Below are 12,477 nucleotides of genomic sequence, written 5' to 3'. Positions count from 1 at the left end.
TAACGTTCCAACTCCTATACCCAATACTTTGATTTATAAAGGCCAATGTACCAAAAGCTCTTTTTACGACCCTGTGTACCTGTGACGCCACTTTTAGGGAATTATGTATCTGTCTTCCTAGATCCCTCTGTTCTACTGCACTCATCAGTGTCCTACCATTTACCTTGTATGTTCTATCTTGGTTTGTCCTTCCAAAGTGCAATACCTCATACTTGTCTGCATTAAAATCCATCTGCCATTTTTCAGCCCATTTTCCAACTGGTCCAAATCCCTCTGCAAGCTTTGAAAACCTTCTTCACTCTCCACTACACCTCTGAACTTTGTATCATCAGCAAATTTGCTGATCCAATTTAACATAACCCCTTTTGAACACAATGGCTCGACTAATAAAAGCAAGCATTCCATAAGCCTTCTTAACCACCCTTTTGACCTGTGTAGCCACTTTCATGGAGCTGTGAACTTGGGCCCTAAGATCTCTCTGCTCAGCAACACTCTTCAGGATCTTGCCCTCAACAGTGCACTGTCTCCTTGCATTTGCCCTATCAAGGTGCAACACCCCACATTAATCTGGGTTAAACTCGATCTGTCATTTGCCTGTCCATATCAGCATTGATCTATATTGCGTTGTATTCTTTGTCAGTCTTCTATACTGCCTACAGCTCCACCAATCCTGGTATCATCCACAAACTTACTAACCAACCCATCTACATTTTCATCCAGGTCATTTATGTACATCACAAATAGCAGAGGTCCCTGCAGAACACCACTGACTACAGACCTCCAACTCGAATAAGTCCCTTCAACCACTACCCTTTGTCTTCTATATTCAAACCAGGACTAAATCCAACAGCCAATTTGCCGCGGACCCTAAGCATCTTTTTCTTCCCTTGCTTCCTTCTTACACAGAGGTACAACCTTATTCACTTGCCATTTCTCCAGGACTTTGCCCGTGCCTAGAGATGACATGAAGATGCTGGTCAAGGCCCCAGCAATCTCATCTCTTGCCTCCTTCAATAACCTGGGGTAAATCCCATCAGGCCTTGGGGACTTATCCACCTTAATACTCATTAGGAGGCCCAACACTTCCTCTTCCTTGATCTCTAAATGCCCTAACATATTTATACACACACCACTGATCTCCCAGTCCTCCATGTCTTTTTCCTTGGTAAATACTGAAGCAAAGTACTCATTAAGTACCTCACTCACATTCTCCACATCCAAACAAATGTTCTTCTCTAAACCCTTGAGTGGTCTCACCATCTCTCTAGTTATTCTCTTGCACTTGATGTATGTCTTGGGATTCACTTTGATCCCACTTTTCAAGGACTTTTCATGTCCCCTCCTGGTTTTCCTAATTCCCTTCTTTAGTTCTTTTCTGGCTTCATTATAGTCCTCATGTGCTCTGTTTGATCTTGACTTCCAAAGCTTTACATACTTTTCCTTTTCCTTCTTGACTAAATTCATCACCTCTCTGGACATCCAAGGTTCTCTTATCTTTCCATCCCTATACTTCCTTGAAACAGGAACATCCCTTTCCTGTACTCTGTGCAATTCACCTATAAACACCCTCCACATGTCTGATGTGGACTTGCTAGAAAAGAGGTGTTCCAATTAACTCTTCTTACTTCCTGCCGAATGCCCTCAAAATTAGCCCTAATCCAAATTAAAACTCTCCCGCAAAGACCACACCTATCCTTGTCTATAGATACCCTAAAAGTTAAGAAGTTGTGGTCACTGTTCCCTAACTTCTCACCCACTGAAAGGTCAGTCACCTGGCCAGGCTCATTACCCAACGCCAGGTCCAGTACAGCCCCTCCTCTTGTTGGATTGTCCACACATTGATATAAGAAACCCTCCTGGATACATTTGGAAATTTTGCCCCATCTAAACCCTAAGAAGGTTCCAGTTTATATTAGGGAGTTGAAATCCCCCATGATAACAACCCTATTATTTTTATACATTCATTAATCTGTCTACACGTCTGTTCCTCGATGTCCTGGTGGCTACTGGGGAGTCTGCAGTTCAATCCTAACAGAGTGATTGCACCCTTCCTATTCCTGAGTTCTATCCAAATGGACTCAGTGTCTGAAACCTTCATCATGTCTTCCCTGAGGGCAGCTGTGATATTGTTCCTGATTAGTCATGCAACTCCCCTCCCACCTTTGAACTCCTCCTCTATCGCTTCTAAAACTTCGAAAACCTGGCACATTAATTACATATTCCCGCCCCTCTCTCAACCAAGTTTCTGTAATGGCAACAATATCAGTTCCATGTATTGATCCAGGTTCTAAGTTCATCACCCTTACTCATAACACCCCGGCATTAAAATAGATACACTTCAAACTGTCCAACTCATCATATCCGTTATTTCGATTTGCCTTTCAATACTTCTCCCTGATGTCTACCTTCCTGTCTGATCCTTCACTTACTGACTTGGTGCTCCAGTACCCAGCTCCTGCAAAATTAGTTCAAACCCTCCTGAGTAGCATTAGCAAACTTCCCAGCCAGAATGTTGGTTCTACTCCAGATCAGACACAATCAATCCATCTTGTACAGGTCACTCCTTCCCCAGAAAAAACTTCCAATAATGTGGGGTAAGTTCCCCTTACTCCATCTCCTCAGCCATTTATTCATCTATGCTGTCAGCCCATTCCTCCCTGAACTAGCCCGTTGCACTGTGCGTAATCGGGAAATTATAGTTTTCGGTTACGCTTTTGCTGTTAAAATCTTGTTCTTTTCCTAGGGAGAAAAATGCGAGTGTACTCAACAGATTGTCCTAGTGAAAAGTCTTTCAGCAGTGGGAGCTTAGGCTGCGAATCCATGTTTACAGGGACCCTGTTTGATGATGACTTGGAGGACAATGATTTCCTAAACCAAAGCTTCTCACTGGATGATGAGATTGGACCCTCGGATTCTAGTTCTGTTGAGCTCCCACTGGATTCGATGCCTGAACTGGAAGCTGAGCCAGCGACTAAAGGTGAACTGGACACCCAGCATCCGAACCATCCCAATGCCGCATGCATAGAGCAGGAGAAATGGCGGTTCTCGGCTTCTGAACTGATAAACAGATTGCACCTCTCTCAGAAAAAAGTAGCACAGGCCTTGAAAATCAGCAAATCCCTGTCAGGAAGAACTACGTCCAGAGAGAAGTTGACACCTGTCATGTCCCTCGAAGGTAAGGTTTAATTTCTAAGTCAAACTTAGGAAGTACTGTAGATTGGATCCAAGAAGTTAATTGTACAGTATGAGAAAATATGAAACATCTTATAAAAATCATGACTTCACAAATTGTCAATAATAAAAATAATCAACATATCTTCCTTCTGGGAATATTAAGGAGAGACTGTGACCAGTTCTGAAAAGTGTTGTAGGATGTGTTACGCCCTCCTGAGAAAACAGATTAGAAGGATGGAGCTGTCAAGACACAAAGGGAAGTACTTGCTCAACAACTCACAGCCCGAGGACTGCGCTCAAGTGCTGGCATGTTCCTTTGCTGCTGTTTTCCTCCACAGTTCCCTCCCATTCTCCCTACCACAGCACTCCAAAACTGTAAACACACACTTCATTGATTCTTGAGCCCTCTAATCTTCAAATGGGAAGATTCACTCCTAATTGACTCAGGCATGGAATTTACAGAGGAAGTGGATTGAGGAGCAATGCCAGCAATGGTTGTGAGCAGAATTTCTCTGACATTCTTGTGCTGTGGACTACAGTATAGCACATCAATAAGAATCAGAATCAGGTTTATTATCACTGGCTTGTGGTGTGAAATTTGTTAATAGACAATAAATAGACAATAGACAGTAGGTGCAGGAGTAGGCCATTCGGCCCTTCTAGCCAGCACCGCCATTCACTGTGATCATGGCTGATCATACACTATCAGTATCCCGTTCCTGCCCTCTCCCCATATCCCTTGACCCCGCTATCTATAAGAGCTCTATCTAACTCTCTCTTGAATACATCCAGAGACTTGGCCTCCACTGCCTTCTGGGGCAGAGCATTCCACATATCCACCACTCTCTGGGTGAAAAAGTTTTTCTGCATCTCTGTTCTAAATGGCCTACCCCTTATTCTTAAACTGTGGCCTCTAGTTCTGGACTCACCCATCAGTGGGAACATGTTCCTGCCTCCAGCGTGTCCAATCCCTTAATAATCTTATATGTTTCAATCAGATCCCCTCTCATCCTTCTAAATTCCAGTGTATACAAGCCCAGTCGCTCCAATCTTTCAACATATGACAGTCCCGCCATTCCAGGAATTAACCTGGTGAACCTACGCTGCACCCCCTCAATAGCAAGAATGTCCTTCCTCAAATTTGGAGACCAAAACTGCACACAATACTCCAGGTGGGGTCTCACCAGGGCCCTGTACAGCTGCAGAAGGACCTCTTTACTCCTATACTCAATTCCTCTTGTTATAGAGGCCAGCATGCCATTAGCTTTCTTCACTGCCTGCTGTACCTGCATGCTTGCTTTCATTAACTGATGTACAAGAACACCTAGATCTCATTGTACTTCCCCTTTTCCTAACTTGACTCCATTTAGATAGTAATCTGCCTTCCTGTTCTTGCCACCAAAGTGGATAACCTCACATTAAACTGCATCTGCCATACATTTGCCCACTCACCTAGCCTGTCCAAGTCACCCTGCATTCTCATAACATGCTCCTGACATTTCACAGTGCCACCCAGCTTTGTGTCATCGGCAAATTTGCTAATGTTACTTTTAATCCCTTCATCTAAATCATTAATGTATATTGTAAACAGCTGCGGTCCCAGCACTGAACCTTGTGGTACCCTACTGGTCACAGGCTGCCATTCCGAAAGGGACCCGTTAATCGCTACTCTTTGTTTCCTGTCAGCCAGCCAATTTTCAATCCATGTCAGTACTCCGCCTCCAATACCATGTGCCCTAATTTTGCCCACTAATCTCCTATGTGGGACTTTATCAAAGGCTTTCTGAAAGTCCAGGTACACTACATCCACTGGCTCTCCCTTGTCCATTTTCATAGTTACATCCTCAAAAAAACTCCAGAAGATTAGTCAAGCATGATTTTCCCTTCGTAAATCCATGCTGACTTGGACTAATCCTTCTACTGCTATCCAAATGTGTCGTAATTTCCTCTTTTATAATTGACTCCAGCATCTTTCCCACCACTGATGTCAGGCTAACCGGTCTATAATTCCCTGTTTTCTCTCTCCCTCCTTTCTTGAAAAGTGGGACAACATTAGCCACCCTCCAATCCGCAGGAACTGATCCTGAATCTATAGAACACTGGAAAATGATTACCAATGCATCCACGATTTCGAGAGCCACCTCCTTAAGTACCCTAGGATGCAGACCATCAGGTCCTGGGGACTTATCAGTCCCCATCAGGACCCAACAGTCTATCCAACACCATTTCTTGCCTAATATAAATTTCCTTCAGTTCATCCACTACCCTAGTTCCTTTGGCCACTATTACATCTGGGAGATTGTTTGTGTCTTCCCTAGTGAAGACAGATCCAAAGTACCTGTTCAACTCATCTACCGTTTCCTTGTTCCCCATAATAACTTTAACTTAGCAGCAGCATTTCAATGCAATCTAGCAGAGAGAAAATAATAATAATAAACAAGTAAATCAATTACATAAATTAAATTGATTAAAAAGAAAATGCAAAAAACAGAAGTACTATATATTAAAAAAAGAGAGGTTGTGTCCAAAGATTCAATGACCATTTAGGAAACAAGTGGCAGATGGGAAGAAGCTGTTCCTGAATTGCTGAGCCTTCAGGCTTCTGTACCTCCTACCTGATGGTAACAGCGAGAAAAGGGCATGCCCTGGGTGCTGGATGTCAATAATGGACGCTGCCTTTCTGACACACCGCTCCTTAAAGATATCCTGGGTACTTTGTAGGCTAGTGCCCAAGATAGAACCGACTAGATTTACAACTTTCTGCAGCTTCTTTCGGTTCCGTGCAGTAGCCTATCCATACCAGACAGAGATGCAGCCTGTCAGAATGCTCTCCATGGTACAACTATAGAAGTTCTTGAGTGTATTTGTTGACATGCCAAATCTCTTCAGGCTCCTAATAAAGTATAGCCACTGTCTTGCCTTCTTTATAACTACATTGATATGTTGGGACCAGGTTAGATCCTCAGAGATCTTGACACCCAGGAAGTTGAAGCTGCTCACTCTATTCATTTATTGTGACCAATATCAACTACAAAGAATATTAGTTGTGTGGTACTTCCTACAAATGTTTAGTTATCTGGTATCATACAAGCTTCTATCATCTGTCAAAATTTTAGGTTCTTCCCAAAAGTGAATTAAGGTGGTACGATGGAGCCTACTTGTAAGTAGTAGCATCTTGAGGTTCTGCAATATCCCCTTTTCTTTAAATTGGTCATACAGTGTACCTTCATAGAATTTCTCCAGCAACTTGCCTCACCTGTGTTTCTCAGCCCTGACATGCTGTCCTTTTTAATGGGGTCTCTGTGCAGCTTTTGGGGGTAGTTCAGACTACCAATAAAAAATAAGGGGAATACAAGGGACTGCAGATGCTGGAATCCGGAGCAACATACAAAACTTTGGAGAAACTCAGCAAGCCAAGCAGTGTCTATGGAGGGAAATGAACAGTCGACAAATCAGGTTGAGACCTTTCATCTGGACTGGTCAAATACAGGAAACGGGAAAACGAGGGTTGTGGGAATTGGGTGAGGAAATAGAGAGGTCAAAGGTTCATTATGATTTTATTGGAAAGGTTGATTTTTGCCTTCTTCTCCTACTCCTCACATTTTTATAAGTTCAGGGATGGGGAAATAGTATTGATGAGAAATTTAAGATTATTTCCTCTGGAAGAGAGAAGATGAGGAAGGTTTGGCTATGGGCAAAGGAGGCTGAGGGGTGATATGATAGGGGCATTAGATAGGTGCAATGGTCAGTCAGAGGGTCTCTTTCTGTGCTGTACAACTCTGTGCTTCACTGTCTCCATGGCATGCACGTCCATTTTATAAAGGATTTGATGAGTGTGAAAGGAAGAAGACCATTTCCTCTGATCAGAAATCATCATTTTAAGGGATTGAGGAAGAAAGTTAGAAGACTTTTCTTGTTAATCTTCTTATGAGCACGGGGAGCAGAATACTTTGCTACCTGGCATATCTGACCCCCAAGACGACTAGGTCTCTTAAGCAGAGTGGGGTAAGATCCAGACCGTAGGGAGTGTAGGAGCGTGAATTAGTTCTACCTTGCAGAGAGCTGACCAAGGGGTGACAGGCCAGCTGTTGTGCTGTAAACATTGATGGTTCCATGCGGAAAAGGAATCTTTTCTGATTTTGGGAACCCTCTCACGGTGGATGCAGTTTATATCAGGCCCAGCGTCCTCAGTGATATTCTGTAACCCCAGTGACAGATGACTGCATCAGTAGTATTTTACAGAGTTGTCACCCCAAGTTTAGAAATGGTGAGTGAATATTTTCTCTTTTAAATATGATTGTTCCTCTACTCATCACCTTCTGTGGGTAGTCTTAGCTCTCTCTGGGTATGGCAGAGTCATTTTACATCCTGGGCAATTCATTCTTCGCTTCTTGCATTTTGTTCTCAGGTAGACAGAATGCAAAGCAGAAAAGCAAATCTCTGATGGCAATCAACAGCAACACGTCTCCAAAGCCACAAAGGGATGGTATCATCTTTGACAGCCCTCCACCCCATACCTGGAGGTCCAGCACCCTTCAGAGGTAATACCCGGCACTCAGGATTGGCCTGCGACCGAACTCTGGAACCTGAACATAGACCAGCTCCCGAGTTTGGGTCTCGCACTTACAATGGGAATGGGCATGGAGACAGGTTTTGTACTTGGTTGGAGTGCAGAACGCAGCCTGTCGTACTCCGTACTGGGGACTGAGAAAAGGTAGCCGGATCCCTTGCACGTTTTAGAAGAGTGCAGCCTAGTATAGGCAGGCACGGTGGCATGGTGATTAATGCGTCACTTTACGGTGCCATCCAGCGATCGATGGTTGTGGGTTCAATTCCCACCGCTGCCCGTAAGGAGTGTGTACATTCTTCCCGTGACCACATGAGTTTCCTCCGGGGGCTCCGGTTCCCTCCCACAGCCCAATTAGGGTGAGCAAGTTGTGGGCATGCGATGTTGGTGAAGGAAGCTCGGTGACACTTGTGGGCTGCCCGGGCACTCCCACTCCAACATGTCTGTCCATGGCCTCCTCTACCGTCAAGATGAGGCCACACGCAGGTCGATGGAGCAATACCTTATCTCCTGTCTAGGTAGTCTCCTTCCTGCCAGCATGAACATCTAACTCACTGACCTCCATTGATTCCCCTGCCCGCCACCCTTACCGCCATCCCTATCTATTATTTTAGTCTGGTTCTCTTTCTCTCTCTTTTCCCTCTCACTATAATCTCTCCCCCTAGCCCTACCTTTCTTTCTCTTTTATTTCCCATAATTCTCCACCTTCCCCCTAGCCCAGTTCCCTCCAGCCTATCACTTCCCAGCTCTCTACTTTATCCCTCCTCCCACTTCTTATCCCCCCTCGACCATCCCATGTTACTTCACTCCCGATGAAGGGTTTTGGCCCAAAACGTCGTCACTACCTCCTCCCATAGATGCTGTCTGGCCTGCTGAGTTCTGCTAGCATTTTGTGTTTTTTATTAAAATCCTCTCTGATTTGATTTGATGCAAACGATGTATGTTTCAATGTGCATGTGACAGGTGAAGCTCATCTTTATCTTAGAGGTTCTGAAACACACCACACACAGACACATGTGCACACACGGTCACCCAGCCCTACACGCATACACACCAGTCATTTTCATATTCATGTATGTACACTCACGCGTTTACTTACAGTGACACTCACTTTCACAAACACACTTACACGCGCACCAGCAGCCCACACGTATCTGACATGAACATCAACAATAGAGATATCACATGTAGATTCACAAGAAGCTCAGTGCAAACCAAATGGTGGCTGTCAAATAAACTCTGTCTCAACGAAGGGATGAAGTTAAATATAATATTGATCCATTTCTACCTTGATTCAGGAGAGTGGCCTCTGAGGAGGAAATAAGTGCAAAGCATCAGAGGGAAAGAAGGCACTCCAGGTTTCTGATGAGCTGTGAGTAAGATTCTTGTCTCCATGTTCCTCACGTGTTAGTTTGACCTGTGCTGCCTTTTGGCCCTTGGTATACTCAGTCTTTCACCCTAGTTCTTTCCTCCTTACTAAGTACTGGAGAGAAAATTCACCCTCAGCTCCTATGAATTGAACTGAATTGACCTTATTTCTTACATCTTTCACATACGCGAGGAGTAAAAATCTTCACGTTACGTGCCTGTCTGAATGTGCAAAGTGCAAATTATAGTAATTTGTAATGACAGTAAGATAGTCAATATAACATAGAAATACAATTGTAGCAGCGTGAGTTAATCAGTCTGATGGCCTGGTGGAAGAAGCTGTCCCGGAGCCTGTTGGTCCTGGCTTTTATGCTGCGGTACCGTTTCCCGGATGGTAGCAGCTGGGACAGTTTGTGGTTGGGGTGACTGGGGTACCCAATGATCCTTTGGGCCCTTTTTACACACCTGTTGCTGTAAATGTCCCGAATAGTGGGAAGTTCACATGATGCAGCACATTGCCTCTTCTGTGAAAGTCAAAAGGGACAGGATTCCCAAAGGGGAGGTGGGGAGAATGATATGAAATACCACTAGATTACACTTTCAGTGTGGTTAACTGAAGGGAAATTGTAATCCTGTCTATATACTTGCTGTAGATTTATTCCACTCATGGTGTAACCGACTAGTAATGCCCTTAGTTCATTATGCATAAGTTATGATAGCCAGCTGGTGGTGTAGTGGCATCAGCACCAGACTTTGGGGCCAGTGGTCGGGGGTTCAAATCCGGCCAGCCCCTTGCACACTTTCCATCCATGCTGGGTTGAGCTAGTGACTCAGCCTTGTAAAAATCTAACAAAAATGCTAAAGAAACGGCAAGGTTGCTGGCCAATGAACGGAACAGAAAAAGAAAAGTTATGATGCCAGACCATGGAATGAAGAAGAACCAAACTCACTGAAGTACCTACATGCACTTCCCAACAGCAATTCTTAACCTCCCTAGTCCTTGAGTAACGAATTGTTGAGGCAGACAGGGGAGTCATCAGGTCTGTATGTCTCAGAGCCATAGAGGGTACTTCAGCTAACCTGGACATGTTCATGATCAATCAGTAGTTGACTGCAAGGTGGATAATTGTTATTAGTACAGTGCAGATCAGCTGCTAAGAAGGATCTGGGATGTTCTGGAAAGATTTGCATTTATATGTGCACTTACAAGATGTTCCAAAGATGTTTGTGGCTGGCTTGAACCCATAGCTGATATCTTAGAGCTGAGATGACTCTAGGCCACTAGGACAGTTCCAAGCCCTTGGAACTTCCACACTAGCTGTTCCAGAGTGTTTCTCTGTAGTACAATGTTGCCTTTGTTCTTGGTACTTACAGATTCACCTGATGTGATGGGCAGAGCGCACCCCAGTATTAGTGGTTCAAATGGTTCTGTTCCCACAGCAATCCTTTATCAGGAGTACAGCAACGTAGCAAGCGACCGTGAAATCCAACGGCAGAAGCGGGCGGACACGGTTATTGAGGACGACGACGTCATCCTCCCCAGCAAGTGCAACTCTTTGCCTTCGAATCTTTTCTGGTCACAACGGTCCGCTCGGGGGAATGCTTTTGCCCTCTGGCAGGACATCCCGGATGTGCGGAGAAGTGGGTTGCTGGACCGAATTGGCAACGAGCAGAGGAAGTTGCAGGAAGTGAGTGAGCCTTTAGCGTGAAACACTGTTGGTTGACTGGTGCAACCTCGTGCAGCAATAGTGTGAAACCTCCCTACAGAAACAAGGCCAACAAGTGCCTCTGTTTCCCTCATGCCTCCTGGTTCCTTACTCTTTCAGCTTACATTCCGTCTCTGCCTGTATCTGGGTTCTTGCCTAATTATGAAATAAGTACTTGTACTGGGCTGTTGAATGCTCAATCCAAAGTCACAACTAATCCTCTCTCTCTCTCTGTCTTGGCTGAGATCAAAAATGATTGTCCATTCCTTGAGGTCATGGACCTTTGACCTGCTGTTCTGTCCATTTAGTGGCACTCTAGAGCAGAGACTAATCTCTGATCGTGCACAGAGAAGTGGTGTCTCTTAATTGATCCGGTAAAATTAATATTTCAGAATCTGGTCTGCTATTAGGTTTCCTGAAGCACAAAGAATTTGAAGCATTATGAGAATGATGCTGTGCGTCGGCTTCATTTGAATGCTTGCCAAGTCCCTGAGTAGTTTCCCTCTTAAGGCTCAGGCTGGGAAATTCTGCTTACACTCCTGCTAAGCTGTCCCTAGTTAGTGGTATTTTATACCCACCTTTGTGGGGCATGTTATTAAAGCCCCTTTCTGCCTCCCTCCTGACAAGGTGTGCCTATTGGTTTCACTTCTGTTGCCATGCGTTATTCCTCAATGTAGCTTCCACCTCAACTGTGGTCTCCTGTTTCCACTAGGCCAAGTTTGAACTGGTCACTTCGGAGGGATCCTACCTTCACAGCCTCACCATAATGGTGGAGCATTTCCAGAATTCCAAGGAGCTCCAGGAATGTCTCAATGCTCAGGAGAAGCAGTGGCTTTTCTCAAAACTGCCTGAAGTCAAGGAAGTCAGTGAGAAGTAAGTAGTGCATCTGTCAGATCTGTCAGGGGAGAGAAATGGAATAACCTGACAAGACTTCAGTGGGTGTATGAGCTGCAGGTTAAAAGAAAAAGAACAGTGCATTCCTTCAGCGGGGAACACACTCCCTTCGTGTGGGTCAGACCCATTCAGACGAGGATTGGGAGGATACACCAGACCTCAGGGTGGCTGAGTGATATAAACTAGTGACTATTGGTGAAAACCTCATACGTGTGTGTGTGTGTGTGTGTGTGTACACATTCTAGTTAAGGCCAGGGAATTTCCATATCCCTTACAAAGTTTTGAGTGGTAAGATTATAGAAAATCACAGTGGCACAAACACAAGAAAGTTTGCAGGTGCTGGAAATCCAAAGCAACACTCACACTCACACACACATATACACACACACACGAACACACACTCAGACATTCAGACACACTCACACACTCACTCTCACACTCACACACACAAAATGCTGGAGAAGCTCAGCAGGTCAGACAGCATCTATGGAAAAGAGTAAACAATCGGCGTTTCGGGCCTTGACCTTCCTTCAGGGCTGAGAAGGAAGGGGGAAGATGCTGGAATAAAAAGCAGGTGGGGGAGAGGGAGGAGGCGAGTTGGAAGGTGATGGGTGAAGCCAGGTGGGTGGTAAAGGTCAAGGGCTGGAGAAGAAGGAAGCTGATAGGAGAGGAGAGTGGACTACGGGAGAAAGGGAAGGAGGAGGGAACCCAGGGGGAAGTAATATGCAGGTGAGAAGAAGTAAAAGGTCAGAGTTGGGAATAGAGGAA

At 44.8% G+C, this 12,477-nt stretch overlaps 1 protein-coding gene across 3 annotated transcripts in view; it reads left to right on the top strand.

Moving 5' to 3' along the window:
* The window catches only part of arhgef19 (Rho guanine nucleotide exchange factor (GEF) 19), a 122,397-nt gene that overhangs the window by 77,990 nt on the left and 31,930 nt on the right, over positions 1 to 12,477 (top strand). For 2 of the 3 annotated variants that reach the window (XM_059951944.1, XM_059951947.1), the window contains 5 exons: positions 2,744 to 3,175; positions 7,583 to 7,715; positions 9,040 to 9,113; positions 10,484 to 10,797; positions 11,528 to 11,688. In XM_059951944.1, coding sequence (XP_059807927.1) covers positions 2,744 to 3,175; positions 7,583 to 7,715; positions 9,040 to 9,113; positions 10,484 to 10,797; positions 11,528 to 11,688 — 1,114 coding nt within the window. The remainder of the gene's footprint in view (positions 1 to 2,743; positions 3,176 to 7,582; positions 7,716 to 9,039; positions 9,114 to 10,483; positions 10,798 to 11,527; positions 11,689 to 12,477) is intronic. The other variant, XM_059951945.1, reaches the window with a different exon arrangement.

The sequence above is a fragment of the Hypanus sabinus genome, chromosome 27 (assembly GCF_030144855.1).
Source record: "Hypanus sabinus isolate sHypSab1 chromosome 27, sHypSab1.hap1, whole genome shotgun sequence".
Lineage (NCBI taxonomy): Eukaryota > Metazoa > Chordata > Chondrichthyes > Myliobatiformes > Dasyatidae > Hypanus > Hypanus sabinus.
The sequence above is the reverse complement of the archived record's forward strand: the minus strand, read 5'-3'. Positions and strand labels throughout refer to the sequence as shown.